Genomic DNA, 15,584 nt, shown 5'->3' with positions numbered 1-15,584 from the left:
TTCCTCAATATGACATCCCTTCAAGTATTTAAACAGGTCTATCATATTATTATTATTATTATTATTATTAACCTTTATTTATGAAGCGCTGTAAATTTACACAGCGCTGTACATGCAATCTTTTTAGTTAGACGGTTCCCTGCCCTCAGGCTTACAATCTAAAAAAGACATGATACAGAAGGAGAAGGGAGTGGTGACGAGAAAGGGTAAGAGGTCCAGCAGTTCCTCTCAACCTCCGAGGCCTGGACCAAGGCAGATGGACTGGAGGGAGGGCAAGGCTTCATAATGGATGGTTAATCATTATCCAGAGAAAATACATAATCACAAGTAGGATAATACATATACAGTACATAGGAATACAGGAAATGGATCGATAAACAGCCAACAACAGAACATCAGATAGTAAGCGACAATTATGCGATGCCAGGGAAGGCTTGTCTGAATAGGATGGTTTTCAGCTCCGTTTTGAAGCTGGTTAAAGAAGTGATGGCTCTTGCTTGTGGAGGAAGAAGGTTCCAGGAGTGAGGGGCAGCAAGTGAAAAGGGGCGAATCCGGGATGGGGCAGAGGAAATCCTGGGCTGAGACAGGAGCCCTTGACTACCAGAACGGAGGGCCCTGGTGGGAAGGTGAGGAGAAAGAAGGTCTGATAAGTAAGGAGGGGCCAGTCCATGGAGGGCTTTGAATGTCGACAGCAGGAGCTTATACTGAATGCGGAAAGGGAGAGGGAGCCAGTGAAGGGATGCCAACACAGGAGAGATGTGGTCAGAGCGGTGGGTGGAAGTGATAATGCGTGCAGCTGAATGCTGGACAGAGATTAAAGGACGGAGGTGAGAAAAAGGAAGCCCAGCCAGGAGGACATTACAGTAATCAAGTCGTGAGATCACTAGGGCATGGACCAGGATCTTGGCAGTAGAGGCGGAGAGATATGGTCGGATTTTGGCAATATTGTACAAAAAGAATCTACAAGCCTTGGCTGTGGTCTGGATCTGAGGGATACACGACAGAGAAGAGTCAAAGATAAAGCCAAGACTGCGGGCTTGCTGGACTGGTTGAATGGAAATGTTGTCCACAGAGACAGAAAAGGAGTGTTGAAGGTTGGGCTTAGGAGGAAAGACAAGAAGCTCCGTCTTGGACATGTTGAGCTTCAAACGCCGATGGCGCATCCACTGTGAGACAGCTGTAAGGCAAGATGAGACTTGCTGTTCAAGCCTTGGAGAAAGGTCAGGGGCAGAAAGATACAGCTGGGTGTCATCGGCATACAGATGGTAGGAAAAGCCAAAAGAGCTAATGAGTTTTCCTAAGGACAGTGTGTAGAGAGAAAACAGAAGGGGACCCAGAACAGAGCCCTGGGGAACTCCAACAGATAAGGGAACAGGAGAAGAAGTCTGACCCCCTGCAACTACTGCAAAAGATCTGCCAGACAAGTAAGATCTAAACCAGTCGAGAACAGAGTCTGAGAACCCAAGGTCAGAGAGTATGTCAACTAGAAGACAGTGATCAACAGTGTCAAAGGCTGCAGACAGATCGAGAAGAATGAGAACAGAGTAAAGGCCATTAGCCTTGGCCTGTAAAAGGTCATTCGAGATCTTAGTGAGGGCTGTCTCTGTAGAATGCCTTGGGCGGAAGCCAGACTGAAAGGGATCAAGGATGGAATTGGCTTCAAGAAACTCAAGACAGCGCGAATAGACAACCCGTTCCAAAACCTTAGAAAGAAAGGGAAGAAGAGAAATCGGACGATAGCTAGACAAAGAGGAGGGGTCAAGAGAAGGTTTTTTCAGAATTGGGGAAATGAGAGCATGTTTGAAGTCCGAGGGGAAGGAGCCTGTAGAGAGAGAGAGATTGAAGATATGGAGGAGCGAGGGCAGAAAGGAGGGAGCTATAGAGATTAGAAGACGAGTAGGAATAGGATCAAGAGGACAGGTAGCAGGTTTGGAAGAGTTCAGAAGCGTAGAGAGTTCATCCAAAGAGGCAGGAGGAAAGACAGAAAATTTGTTAGGGGAAGGCGAAAGAAGATTAAGAGCAGAAGAAGAATCAGGAGGGACTATCTCAGAGCGAAGAGTGGTAATCTTAGAGATGAAATAGTTAGCAAAGTCATTAGGAGAGAAAGATGAAGAGACAGGAGGAGAGGGAGGTTTAAGCAAAGTGTTGAAGGTGGAGAACAAACGCTGCGGGCGCCTCTCATTGGAAGAGATCAGTGATTTGTAATAATTCTGTTTTGCCATAGAGAGGGCGCGTGAGAAGGAAGAAAGAACAAATTTGAAATGGATAAAATCAGCCCACTCTTTGGACTTTCTCCAAAGACGTTCGGCCGCTCTAGAGCAGGACCGGAGAAACTTAATGTTGGGGGTAAGCCAGGGCTGAGGTCTAGTCTTGGAGGAAGAAGTGCGTACAGAGACAGGGGCAAAATGGTCAAGAGTTGAGGAAAGAGTGGAGTTAAATAAAGACATTGCTGAATCAGCGGAATCCCCGAGATTTAGGGAAGAGAGAGATGAATCCAGGGTCAGACCAAGTTGGTTAGAGTCAACAGATTGAAGATCACGAAAAAGACGTTGAATAGTATGGCGAGGAGGAGGAGTATAAGTGAGAGCAAAGGAGATTAAATGATGGTCAGATAGTGGAAAGTCAAGTGCCAGGTAGTCAGAAATGGCGCAGTTTGCAGCAAGAACTAGGTCAAGACAGTGACCGTGAGAATGAGTTGAAGAGTTGGAGTGTGGTTGGAGGCCAAAAGAAGCTAGCAGAGAGTTAAAGCGAGATGTTGTAGGGTTATTGGAATCATCAATGTGGATATTAAAGTCACCTAGGATCAAAGTGGGGACATATCACTTCTTAACCTTCTGTTCTCCAGGCTAAACATCCCCAGCTACCAAAGTTATTCCTCATAAGAACTGGAAGTGCTTTATACTTTACATGTAAGTTCAAAATCGTCCTTCAAAATTGGCTGCCAGGAATGGCTGGGGAACGGCTTGGGAACTCCCAGCGGCCTCAGCAGTGTTCTCCTGTGCTGTAACACAAATTCCCCCCCTTCCATGCCATTCCCATTCCTGAAAGTGCCATGCAATAAGCTCTATAGAGGAAGTGAATCTCTTTCAATATTTAATATTCAAGATTGGCCCCACAGCAGGAATAGCCACTAACCTAATATGATTTTTTTCCCTCTGTTCCATTATACTTGTCTCAGGGGCTATTCAGACTGCCCCAAAGAGATGGCCTGCAGCTGTTCCTTTTACAGCCAGATCAGGGCCGTGGCAACCACATGCCATGGCCCCAATCTGACCTTTGCAAAAAAAGTGACTCCTTTTTACTCCCTGCAAAGGGCATGATGGTTGCAGCGCCATGGCTTTATGGCACTCCTTTGGTGCTGCGTAATGCAGACACAGTGCTAGAGGAGCAGCATGATGCCGTGCGTCACGTAGTGCAGTGCACGGCATCACATTGCCTGCAGGTGAAGCTGGGCCATGCATTGTGTAGATGCTATGCCCCAACTCCATCCCCAACCCGGCTAAAGATGCCTGTGTGCACAGCCCCTCGGTTCCTTTTATAACACTCAGCTACAATGCCTTTGCTCTGAAGTATTGCCACTATCTGTACAAGTAACAAGTATTCCTTTGCAAAAATATGTTGGCTGACCCAGTCCTTCCTTCTCTTTCTTTTCTTTTCCCTCTCTTTTTCTTTCCTTTTGTTTTTGCTAATAGTCTTGTCAGCATTTTAAATAAATAACCTCTGCATTACTGGCCAAAGTGAAAAAGACAAAGTGTGTAATTTCCTAAATCAATACGAAGAAAGGAAAGAATGACTAATAGTGCTAATTTCACACTCATTTGCTAATCAGCACGTCATGTACTCTGTGCCAAAAAGATATTCTTCTTGTCAGTCAGAATAAACTGTGCAATTTTGCCAGATTTGCATGTCTTTTGCATAGTTTATTGCTCCGCTTCCAAAATGTGAGTGTTTCAACTGATTAAGAAATATTTCTCAAAAACTGGGGATGTGAAAGTTTGAAACATAGTAATTCAGTGCTACTCTTCTGTGTCCTCTATTTATGATTTTCAGATAATTTCTCACAGTGGGAAGAAAATTGCTTAAATTACTTGTTGCTTCCTTGGAGAAGAAAATTAGTGAAAAGCTGCATTTCTGTCTTTATGTTCATGAATATATCTCTTGCTTGGCACCAAGCATCCTGAACTCTGTAAGGAATCATTCAGGTTGTTCCAATCAGATTAAAGGGTAACCTCATTTGCATCTGATCTTGAGCCGATCATTCTTTTATGCATTAGTCAATCATTAGCTGACGACAAATCCAGTTTTGCAGCCCAATGCTGTCTGTGCATGTTTGCTCAGAGGCAAAGCCCATTGAGTTCACTGTAACTTACCCTGAACATGAATCCTATTTTGGTAAAAAGGCAGGATATATATCCAATAAATAAATAAATAAATAAATAAATAAAAATGAAATCTCTGATAGTGAACTTCAGTGACCTTGTGGCATCATAGAGTTTTTAAGAGTACTTTTCTAGACTGGCTATGCTACCCTGGGAGTTGTGGTCTGCTGCCCCCCAACCCCCTGTTTTTCCACATTCTGTATGCCACACACACCAAACTGATCAGGGATTTAATATTATGTGTCTTCAAACATGTACTCTTTCTTGAAGCCAAGATGATTAAATTGTATTTTGGCCACACCATCAGAAGGTGTATATCATTGAAAAAGATAATAATCCTGGGAAAGGTGAGCCTCATTCCCACTTACTGCTAAATTGCTGCTGAACCGATTCCTGGATTCAGTCCAGAAACTGGTTCAGCAACAAGTGTGGTTCCCACTACGTTTGCGCCGGAACGGACAGAGGAGAGGCAGGCCGGGTGGAAGGACGAAGGCCGGGTGGCAGAGAAGGGCTCTCCAGTGCAAGCCCTGTCCTGCCATCCAAGTGACCCAAGGGAAGGCCACCTGAGTGCATTCCTCTGCCTCCTGGTGTTGGTGCTGGGGTCCTTCCAGAGGCCTTGTGGGCAGCCAGGACTGCCAGTCCCATCATCCCCCACTACTGGGGAGCTATGGGCCAGAGTGAAGGAGCGACGGATGGGTGGTGTCGTCATCGTGGGCCTTCCCCTGGTGAGGCATCGGCATCGGGTGTGATGGTGCTGTTGCGATGGGCCTCCAGCGGTGTAGAAAAGAGCTCCAGTTTTATCACTGAAAGGAGGAAACAAAACATGAAGCTTTTTGCTAGCAAAGAGCCAAAAAAACCCTGTCACACTGAGAATTCTGTCCTGGCATCAAGAGGTCCAGTGCGGTGGTGTGGTTTGATCATTGCACAATGACTCTGGAGACCAGGGTTGCTATCTGCTTGGCCAGAGAAGCCCGCTAAGGCAACTCATACTCTCTCAGCCTCAGAGGAAGGCAAAGGCAAGCCCAACTGAACAAATCTTGCCAAGAAATTCCTGTGATAGGTTTGTCTTAGGGTCACCATAATTCAGAAATGACTTGAAACCTCACAACAACAACAATAAGAGCTTGGTTGGGTTTGGACATTTTAGAGGCTTCAGCTTCGAGTGCTGTGGCCACCTACTGTTTTTAGGCAGCAATCCTAACGTGTCTACTGAATCAAAGAGAATAGTGCTTATGGAAGAAAGGGGTGGGAAACAAGAACTTCATCCCCTCAAATAAGAGTTCTGTGCCCCAATGAAATTTTCCTTCAGTCACCAAATTTCTAGCATTGCAGAGAGAATCAGACACTGAAAACCACATCTAGAACTCATATTGGCTGTGTTTGCACTCCCTTGGTAACTTTGCCAACCTCTTTTCTTTGGATGCCTAAACTGTGTTTCCCAATTCGGCAGGGATAGCCCCAATTAATCCTCCATTGTCCCACTTTTTCAGCTGCTTTTAAAATAACCCAGTTTCACTCTCCTCCTGTCACTTTCTCCTCTCTGTCTCCGTTTACTTCAGTTAATGCAAACAGACTTCAAAGAGCAAAAACAGATTGCACTTAAGTAACTCATCGAGAGGAGAAAACATGAAGGGCAAAGTCTATCCTTTCCCAGTAGACGAAGGCCAAAGCAAACTGCTTCAGCCCTCTCTCACCTTGCATTTCTTTATCATTACTGTCCTTTGCCATCTTGACTACACTCTGCTGCTGCTTGGTCACGTGTCCCAGTTTCCATCTGTGAAATGTTGGAGAGTGTGTATTTCTAAATACTCAAAATATTAAAGTTACTGCAATGCTGGAAATTGGGGAACTGGAGGAAAATTTCACTGGGATGTTCAGAATTCTTATGCAGGGGTAATCCTGTCCTTTTGTCTCTACTGCCTCCATAGCTACACCCATGAAGTCCATCATCATTACATTTATACTTTCAAAACAGAAGAGCATCCATTGCCCAACAAACTGTGCATTTGAAGCCTCTTTTGCATATGGCTTAAGCAGAGTCTTGATTTTGTATGGGCAAGTGCCCAGAAGGAAAAAGTTACGTCATCCCCTTCCCTTCACTCTTCTTTTAGTTTTGATGGCAGCTCCCCAGAGCTTCTTTTTAGTAGGAAGAAGAAAATGGTGGGGAAAGAAACTCACACTTGCTCATAATGTGTAGTTTTGTCCTCAGTTATTTCTCAGTCATTTTAAAACCCTGGCATAAAAGAAACTCTGTTCCAGCTGAACTGGAACTTGATGGCAGTTAGTTGTGTAAGCTCTGGGCACCAAAGTCATGCTAAGACCTGTTGGCAACTATGCATGCTTGTCAACTCAGAATCAACCCCTCCAGTTCTCTTTTCACCAGCACCATACAAAATTAACACATCTGAACATCAGCCTGCAAAGCTATAGACGACTGTGTGTATCAGTGTTGAAAGAGAACTCTTTAATAGTAATTGTGTACTTGGAATATTTATTGATGAACATTGCAGGAGGAACAAAACAGAAAGTCCAGGCAGCTAACTGTCTTCTAACAAGAGATCTGGGAGAGTTTCAGTATAAGCGTTGGGTGAATAACTGATTGTACTGAAGCACGGGCAGAAGAGAAGGACAAAACTAAGGAGGGTGTTGTTTCCCATTCATTTTGAAATTGTTATTTGCAATACAAATTCTTCTAATTTTATCATTTTAAAAATATTAATATTAATACAGATCAAATTTAGAAGGTCAAAAGTACTTCTCATGACAGGAAATTCACCTGCTTTTTCATTGACATTTTTCCCTTTTGGTGCAATTCTGATCTTATTGTTTTCTTCTTATCACCACAGGGCTGCATCTGTGATTTTATATAAAAATGTCCAGGAGAAATAGATCTTCAGTTTCAAAACCCACAAAGAAGAAAGCTGATGAAAAGGATCACAAGGAGACAAATAACATCACTGGTTTGACCTATGTAAGTAAAAATATTGCTGATATGATGCTCTGGACTTTTCAAGTGAAAATCCTGTTTTGTTTATTAGATATTAGGGTAATACAGTTCTGTGTGTACAGATGTTATACAGTGAAGATCTGTCAGGGAAAGGATGAGAGAATTGTGTGTGTTAGGTAACTGGTAGAATGTCTAAGGGCATTTTGAAAAGGAATGAAAGAGTAGTCTGTCTGGATTAGGAATTAATTGGGTTTAGGAGTTTGAGTGGTTAGTAGTGTTAGTAAGAGTCAGAGATGCAGGACGTATCTACATAATTAAAATACTCCTCAATCTAGTAGAATAGAATGCCACCTTGTCTCCATATATTGAGAGAAAGGTTGGATATAATAATAATAGCAAGTAAGTAGAAATTTATTATTAAAAGCCAAAAGCCGTCACAAAATAAAATATATCCAAACAGTAAATACAAAAACAGAGTTTTAAAAAAAGCATAAAAATAACCAAAAACAACATGGTAAAGTTAATAAAAGAGATCCATCAACAAAAGGCCAATAATACATCATAAATGATAAAATAATAAAACCATAAAACTAGACTGGAACTAGCCATCATTCCCATCAAGAAAGCTAATTCTAATCTTGCTAGCAGCTAAACCAAATTTTGCTACCATAGAAGTAACAAATGCATTGTTGCCAGCCAAAAGGACACAAGTCTGCTGAAAGCAAGATCTACCCCCTGATATGATGATGATGATGATGATGATGATGATGATGATGATAGTCATCCCTCCATATTCACATACTTAGCATTCACGAATTTGGTTATCGCCAAGGTTTGTCCTGACCCCTCCTTCCCATGCCTGGAACAGCTATTCTAGGCAGGGACATAGCCAAGGGGGGGGGTCCGTGGGGTCTGGACCCTCCCTTCCATTAGATACAATGAATGGTGTGTGCCGCCACACCGCCACACCCAAGCCCCATTATAATGATGGCTCTTAGTTTGGACTCCCCTTCCCAAAATCCTGGCTACGTCCCTGTTCTAGGCATGGGCCATCCATCTGCTTCACCTAGATTTGGATGGCTGCACATTTTCAGCAAAGAGAGAGTGAATAGCTGCAAAGGTGCACAGGGAAGTGAAGCAAATTGACTGTTAAAGTGAATGTGTGGAAATCTGTAGCAATTCGCACAATGCATTTAAGTGTAGACTAGCCCAAAGATTAATAAGAGTCAGAATTAGGATTAGTTAGGAGATGAGGATGAAAAAGTGTGAGGGATATGATTTAGGTGTGTTCAGCAATTAATCTGCGATGTTATGCTCAAATTCTATGTAATAAATCATTATTTTTACATTGCAAGCTTTTGTCTCTGGGAAAACTACATATTGGAAAGCTAAGTTCCAACATGGTATCTGTTGCGGTAGCAGTTACGGTAATACAGGATGGCAGTGTTCAGTGGGAAGATAAAATGAATCAAGTCTTACACAGGAACCACAAGGGCATCTAGGAGATCCCCACAGTTGGTGGCAGAGATGGGGATAAGGGGAACTCTCATATTTAGTGGCAGTGGAGTGATAGGCAAAACCCACACATTGGCACTTCTGGCTAATTTTTTCTTTGCTGGATTAATAAATAAAATTTATTGACCACTGTGGACTATTTATGAGTAATCTACACATAAATAATCCACAGTGGTCAATAAATTTTATTTATTTGTTTATATATTTATTTATATGCTGCCTTTCTCCCATGATCAGACCTAAGCAGCTTCCAGGACAACACATTAAAAATGTTTATAAAAGGTTTAAAAACCAATTCCTGTTTCATCCTTGGGAGTAAAGTTAATGGATAAAAGATAGTCTTCTGATAGGAGAAATCTCCTTTTGTTTTGGAATGAGATGAAATAGAATTTTTTTTAAAAAAAACCAGTCATATTATTCTGCTGAAACATAAAAAATGATAAAGGAAAGGGGAGAAAAATGGATTCTGGCAGCACCTTTAAGACTAAGGAGGCACCAGAGATCATTTTGTGGTAAGCTCACACTAGCTATTCATTTGTAATAAGTAACTAAGTGAGTCCTTAGTTTCTGGACTCCAGTTATAGTAATGACCTGTGAGATGATTGGAGTAAAGTAAGTAGTTCCTTTAAAAAGGATCATTCCAAACTTTGATTGAAAGAATATTGAACTCATGTCTAAGTGATTAGCTCTGACAAATTCTGACCATCGTAACAACAGACATTTAACAGGCTCAGAATAGCACTGCTGAGCAAACTTCACCCTGCATTTTTAACAAAAGGCTTGAACAGACAGGCCAAAATAAAGCTGCTTTGGGTCACTTTGGAGGTGTGATATTTAAATGACACACATCTTAAGAGGCTAGAAGCTGCACCAAAGCTGTGGTCCAGTCCTTAGGACTGGAGCATGGCTTTGGCATGGCTTCTGTCCTCTTAGGATGCATGCATCATTTAAACAGCATACTTTCAGCATACTACCCAAAGCAGCTTTATTTTGGCCTGTCTGTTCAGGCCCAAAGTTATCATATACAATAGCATCTCATTGCATAAAAACTGAAAGGAACACCTGACCATTGTTGCAGACCAAAGCAGCCACAATTTATGATTGCCAAATTGTGATCGCCACAGGGATTTTTTTTTTAGCAGATTGATACTCCTCCTTTCTCCATTATGGACCAGGTTTGCTTAGCCACAGGCAACTCCAGGTTTGCTTAGCTGCTGCAAGGAGCAACATAATGTGTTGCGATGGTTGGTTCAAAACACTAGAAGACCTAAGAACCATAGCTCTTTCTTTCTGCCTGCATGCCAGTTTTGTCCACACAAGCCATGGGCCTTGAAGGGCAAAATGGAATAGCCTTTCCTCTTAATCCAACTACCAGAGGGAATGCCTGGGGTCATATTCCTTTAACAGAGATCAAAGAGAGGATGGAACATATGTTCCAGAATGTTCTTTATGGGTTCAGAATGACTGTTGAATCAGGCAGTTGGAGACTTGAGGCCAGCACCCTGGAAAGCTTCCTTCCAGGTGGAAGCGAACTAAGGGAGGAACAAAGTCAGGAGAGAGAGGAAAACAACTTTTTAGAATGTGAAGAATCACCTTTAATAGAGATGGCACAGCAAGAACTAAGAAAAGTATTTGCAAGGGATGGGGGATATTTCCAGTAAAGAACTGATTGATGTGAGAGGAGTTAAATCACAGCTTGGAAAGGTTCTCAGTTCCCAGAACCTTCCAGGAGCATGGCTACTAATTCTGATTCTGACTTACATTTTGGTCCAGACTACTAACTGGCAACACAGCTCCTGCTTTTTTTTTCCTGGTTCAACCCTGCCTAGGGTTGGCAGGGTAGGACCATTCCAGGTCCTGAAATTTCACAGCCAAATCCCAGTACGGTTGATGGATTTCAGGACCTGGTCTCCAGTTTTCATGTGTGAGCTCCAGGTAGGCGATGAGGGTGCAAATTATAGGGGCTCAGCTCCAGGTAATAGGAGAGGACTGCCTACATATCACCAGCTCAGCTAGTAGAGCTGTATCTTGTTACAATTTGCAACACTTAATTCATTTGTTGCTGCAACTTGCAAAGACTCTCCAAAGAGTCGGGGATGCTTTGATTGAGAGTTCCTGCATGGCAGGGGGCTGGACTGGATGGCCCTTGTGGTCTCTTCCAACTCTAGGATTCTATGATTCTATTAGTCTGTGTTAATGGTTGTTTATTGTTTTTATTTTATATTTTGTAATTTGCTTTGTGTAACTGGGTTTTGTGTTGAGAAAGAGAAAAATGAGGTAGTTATTTACTGAATAAAACCAATAAGTAAAATAAACATTAAACCCACCTTGTTTAAACCCACTACAATCAAAACTAGATATATTTAAATAGCAATATGAGGGAAGACAGGGTTCATGAGCCTGAAACATTTGTGGAAGAAAGCAGACTCTGGAAAGGTCATGTTTCTTTGGATTAGACCTCCCCTAATATCCCCTTATGAGCATAGTAAGTGAGGATTTTGGGACCTCAAGCCCCAAAATAATTTTTAAGCTCTAGAAAGGGGTGCTACATCTTTCCCCATTTCTCCACCACTAAGTACCACACTTACATAATTTCACAGTCTGATAGATATATTCACTTCTATTTTGTAGCATAGCTGTGTTTTGGGGCATGATTTCAGAAGAATGTGGTACCTAAAAAGAATAATGCACTGACATAGCATTTCCCCCTCTGCTGAACTTATCACCCTCCTCACTTTTTGGCACAATGGATTTGTCATGAGACATCTAGTTTGGCCTTCTTGGGATCTCTATTATCATGATTTTATAGATGAAGAAATTCCAGATTGCCCATGGGAAAGAGCCAGTTCAAATCTTCTTGATTCCTTCGTGAGGAATTTCTGGGAGAGAGCATTGCTTTGAAAAAATGGGTGTATATCCAATTTTTTCATATCTTAGACTTGCTACGTCTTTGAATGACATATCTTGTGCAACTGTGGCTTATGGTTGAGGTTTCATGCTTAATGAGAGTCAATATGACGTTGTGGTTTGAATGTTGGACTGACTTCTGGACACCAGTGTTTAAGTCTCTACTCAGTAAAGGAAACCCACAGGGTGAGGCAAGTCACTCTCTCTCAACCTTTCACAGCCTTTGGGGGAAAGCTTCTGTGGAATTTTCCATCTCATGTGCTAAAATAACTTTTTAGGTTTGGGTATTATTCACCACGACTTTGAATAGTGATGGGACAAGGTCAGGCAGTAAAGTTCCTGGGGTTTGCCTTGGGCATCATCATTGGTAGGCATATCTTAACATATTCCTCCCATGAGGAATGCAATATGTTAAGATATGCCTACCATATGAGGAAAAACAAGGGCAATGAAACTTAAAAGTCATTAAAATGAATCACTCTCTTTCCCTGTCTTCTTTTTCTTTTTTACTTCAAAGAGAGATCTGGCTGACAGCTATGAACCATGGTATCAGACTGGCAGCATGGCAGCATCGGAACATTATCTGCGTCCTCCTGACTTCAACCAAGGAGGTGGTGAAAGGACATTCTGCCAGAAATATTCCCCAAGCTTAAAAAATATGATTCCCTTTCGCTTTCATCAAAGGCAGGTTGCATGTATTCATGATCAGGGATGAAAAAGTTTAATTGGAATTGTGATTCCTTATGGAGGTATCCATTTTGTACCTCACAAGACACATTGCAAGACAAATGCATTTTTGCTTTGGAAGGCTTGTGGTACATTTTTGAGAATCAAAATAGAGACAAAACCATGCATACAAAAGACTAAGTATGTAATGTGTCCAGTTGAAAAAATTGACTGAAGACATTGTGGTGAATCAGAAAAAATGCATGCAGAAAATGTGTACTTTGTGGGGAAATGCATTCATAAAAAAGAAGAAGGAGCAAAAGCATAAATCCACTCTGATGCTGGGGGAGTGAAAATCCTTGTTGGTATAGTTTTGCTGGATTGTACCATTGTATAAACAGCACTTTCCAGTTGTGCAGTTGTGATACATGGAAAATGCTTGCACAAGAAGAGATCAGGTGCAAAGTGTGCAAATGCTTGTCCAATGAATAATGACACAATACAGGATATAGTGCAAATTCTAACAATCTGATATGAACAAATGATACGATTTCAGATGGGTTTTGGTAAACGGTGACAAAATTGGGACAGACTTTTTATTTTTTTAACAAACCAGGTTAGAGACAATAGAAATTATGGAACTCCTTGAACAGAAGGTCTGGCCTGGTACTTTTGTAATGCCTTTCTCAAATGTTTATTTCCTCCTAACCACCAGATCTTCTGCAAATCCACTGGATGATGCTGGGCTCTTCTCATTTGCAACGTTTTCTTGGCTTTCATTCCTAATGTTCAGAGGATGTAGGCAAAACATTGAAGTTGCCAGCTTGCCTCCTCTATCGTATCATGATAGTTCAGAACCAAACTCCAAAAGGTAATACTATTACAAGAGAACCTTTTTATGTAAGAGCTTTCTGTGTGTGTCAAGGGTAGGCGGTGGGAAGGAAACTTAAATGATCATTTGCATTCTCCAGCGACAGAGGATGTTGAGCATAATAGGTAATGCTTGGCTAGAAAAAACAATACTGCTTGTAGTTTCCTGCTGTTCTGCTCTTGCAAGGAGTGGGGAAGCAAGGCAGCAGGTAAAGCAAAGCACTATAATTTATACAGAATGTGTATTTCACCTGAAATGTTTTCACTCAGCTTCACACTGATTTTGTGGAGAAGGGACTCATTACGAGGGTTGGCAACAAAACTGGAATCCTTGGACTGATGTCAGGGTCTCAGTAGCCCAACAGGGACTTATACTGTTGCCTGTCTCAGAGGGTCAATAGGCTTGACCCTCTGAGTTGGATGGCATAGTCCAATGGTAATACGATGATAAACTTTATATACAGGATGACCTGATGTCTTAACCGCAAAGGAGGCCAAGCCACAGTGAAATGTAGGACATTCAAGCAAAAATGTAGGACACAACACAATAAAGGCTGAAAATATTCCTGTACACATAAATGCATGCTTCTCAGTCATGTTCTGAATGGAGGACAGTTTGAGATTCCTCCTGAACAGAAGGCTGAAAGGACATGTCTGGGAAAAGGGGAACCTCTGGTCACCCTGTTTATATTCTAATCCTCAAGGCCTAAGAATTCTGTCCCACCCAAGTGAAATCTTCTTTCGGTCCCCAAATTTCTAGTATTACAGAGAGAGCAAGAGAGCAAAAGAGATAGAGAGGTTAAAAATCATTCACACCTTGAACTCTGTCTTTGTGTTCCCTTGGTAATGTTGCCTCCTTCTTTTCTTAGGAAGCCTAACCTGTATTTCTAAATGTGCAACTCAAGTTTGAAGTTACTGCAAGGTTACAATTTAGGGACTAGGGAAAAATTTCACTTTAGGAAACAGAATTCTTATTTGGGGGACAATGCCTCCTTTTGCCCCTTCCCAGGGTTCTGTACCTTGTGGAAATGTCTTATCTCTTATCACTGACTGGGGATAAAGCAGTTCCTCTTGCTGCCCTTTCACTGTGCTGCAGTTCAGCATGTAAAAACCTTCCGTTGGTGCTTAACAGTTAGGCAGAGGATTCCAAGAGGACAAAGGGAGGCCTTTTTCTGCTGCTAACCTCTGTTATTAAAAAAAAGAAGAGAGAGAAAATGCAACCCCCTTTCCAGTTTGCAGAAGGCCTGTGGCACAATACATTAATATAATGATACGACTGAAGTGGCGACCCATGTCTAAAAACAATGCCAACAGTGGCACTGATCAGTCATGTCCCTAGGGTTGGTGTCACCCGGTGCAGTAACTCCTGGTGTCACCCCCCCCCCCCAATTACCTCCTCCAATTTCACATCTTAGGAATGAATCCTTAGAGGAATGCTTTCTGGCACTAATGTTACTGGTAAATCATAATCCCATGTACTATTGAATCTAATGTAAATAGTTGTGACATAAACAACTAGCAAAATTAAAAATTATACCTTTAAATTACAGATTTCGACTCCTTTGGGAAGCAGAGCTGGCCAAAGCAGGCCCTGAGAAAGCTTCTTTAGTCAGAGTGGTGTTAAGATTTCAGAGGACTAGAATTTTGGTGGACATCGTGGCAAATGTCACTTGCATGATTTTTGGTGCTCTAGGACCGGTGAGTACTATGGAGATCCATTTATAAATATGCGTACCCATGGAGGAGATGTATGTGTTGCAACCAAAGTACATTTGGGTGCATGGACTGTAGGCAAACTTTTCCTTGACCTCCCACTTAAAAACAAACAAACAAAAAACTGCAGGCAGCCAAGGCAGGAAAGAACTCTTTCCAAGATCTTGTGGCCCTCTTGCTAATCAGAGCATAGCTTAGAGAAGTTACAGAATCCTCCATTCAGTATGACTTGTCTAGAGATTCACAGATCCCAATGGCATGATATTTTCTCCCTCCCCAAATAATTCAGGTTTGTACTCTTTATCTTTTTGCAGACAGTGCTCATACACAGCATCCTACAGTATGGTGAAAGTGGCTCCAGGGACCTGGTCAGAGGGATTGGCCTCTGTGTAGCCCTGTTTCTGACCGAGTTTTCCAAAGTTCTGTTCTGGGCATTGGCATGGGCTGTGAATTACCGGACCGCTATCAGATTAAAAGTTGCCATGTCTACAGTTGCATTTGAGAAACTGCTGGCATTCAAATCTTTGTCACACATCTCTTTTGGTGAAGTAAGCCTTGTGGTTCATTTGCCTTGGTAGAGATAATTT

General features: G+C 42.1%; 1 protein-coding gene across 4 annotated transcripts in view; it reads left to right on the top strand.

Annotated features, from left to right (window-relative positions):
* Positions 1-15,584, top strand: part of LOC121914211 (ATP-binding cassette sub-family C member 12-like) — a 60,782-nt gene that overhangs the window by 977 nt on the left and 44,221 nt on the right. For 3 of the 4 annotated variants that reach the window (XR_006100488.1, XR_006100489.1, XM_042437430.1), the window contains exons 2-6: positions 7,226-7,350; positions 12,266-12,432; positions 13,130-13,285; positions 14,835-14,982; positions 15,312-15,545. Coding sequence is in view for 2 of the 4 variants with exons in the window: in XM_042437430.1 (XP_042293364.1) it covers positions 7,252-7,350; positions 12,266-12,432; positions 13,130-13,285; positions 14,835-14,982; positions 15,312-15,545 (804 nt within the window). In the remaining 2 variants the exon portion in view is untranslated. Of the gene's footprint in view, positions 1-7,225; positions 7,351-12,265; positions 12,433-13,129; positions 13,286-14,834; positions 14,983-15,311; positions 15,546-15,584 lie in introns of those variants that run through there. The other variant, XM_042437432.1, reaches the window with a different exon arrangement.

This window comes from Sceloporus undulatus, chromosome 8 (genome assembly GCF_019175285.1).
Source record: "Sceloporus undulatus isolate JIND9_A2432 ecotype Alabama chromosome 8, SceUnd_v1.1, whole genome shotgun sequence".
In the NCBI taxonomy this organism is placed as follows: domain Eukaryota; kingdom Metazoa; phylum Chordata; class Lepidosauria; order Squamata; family Phrynosomatidae; genus Sceloporus; species Sceloporus undulatus.
The sequence above is the reverse complement of the archived record's forward strand: the minus strand, read 5'-3'. Positions and strand labels throughout refer to the sequence as shown.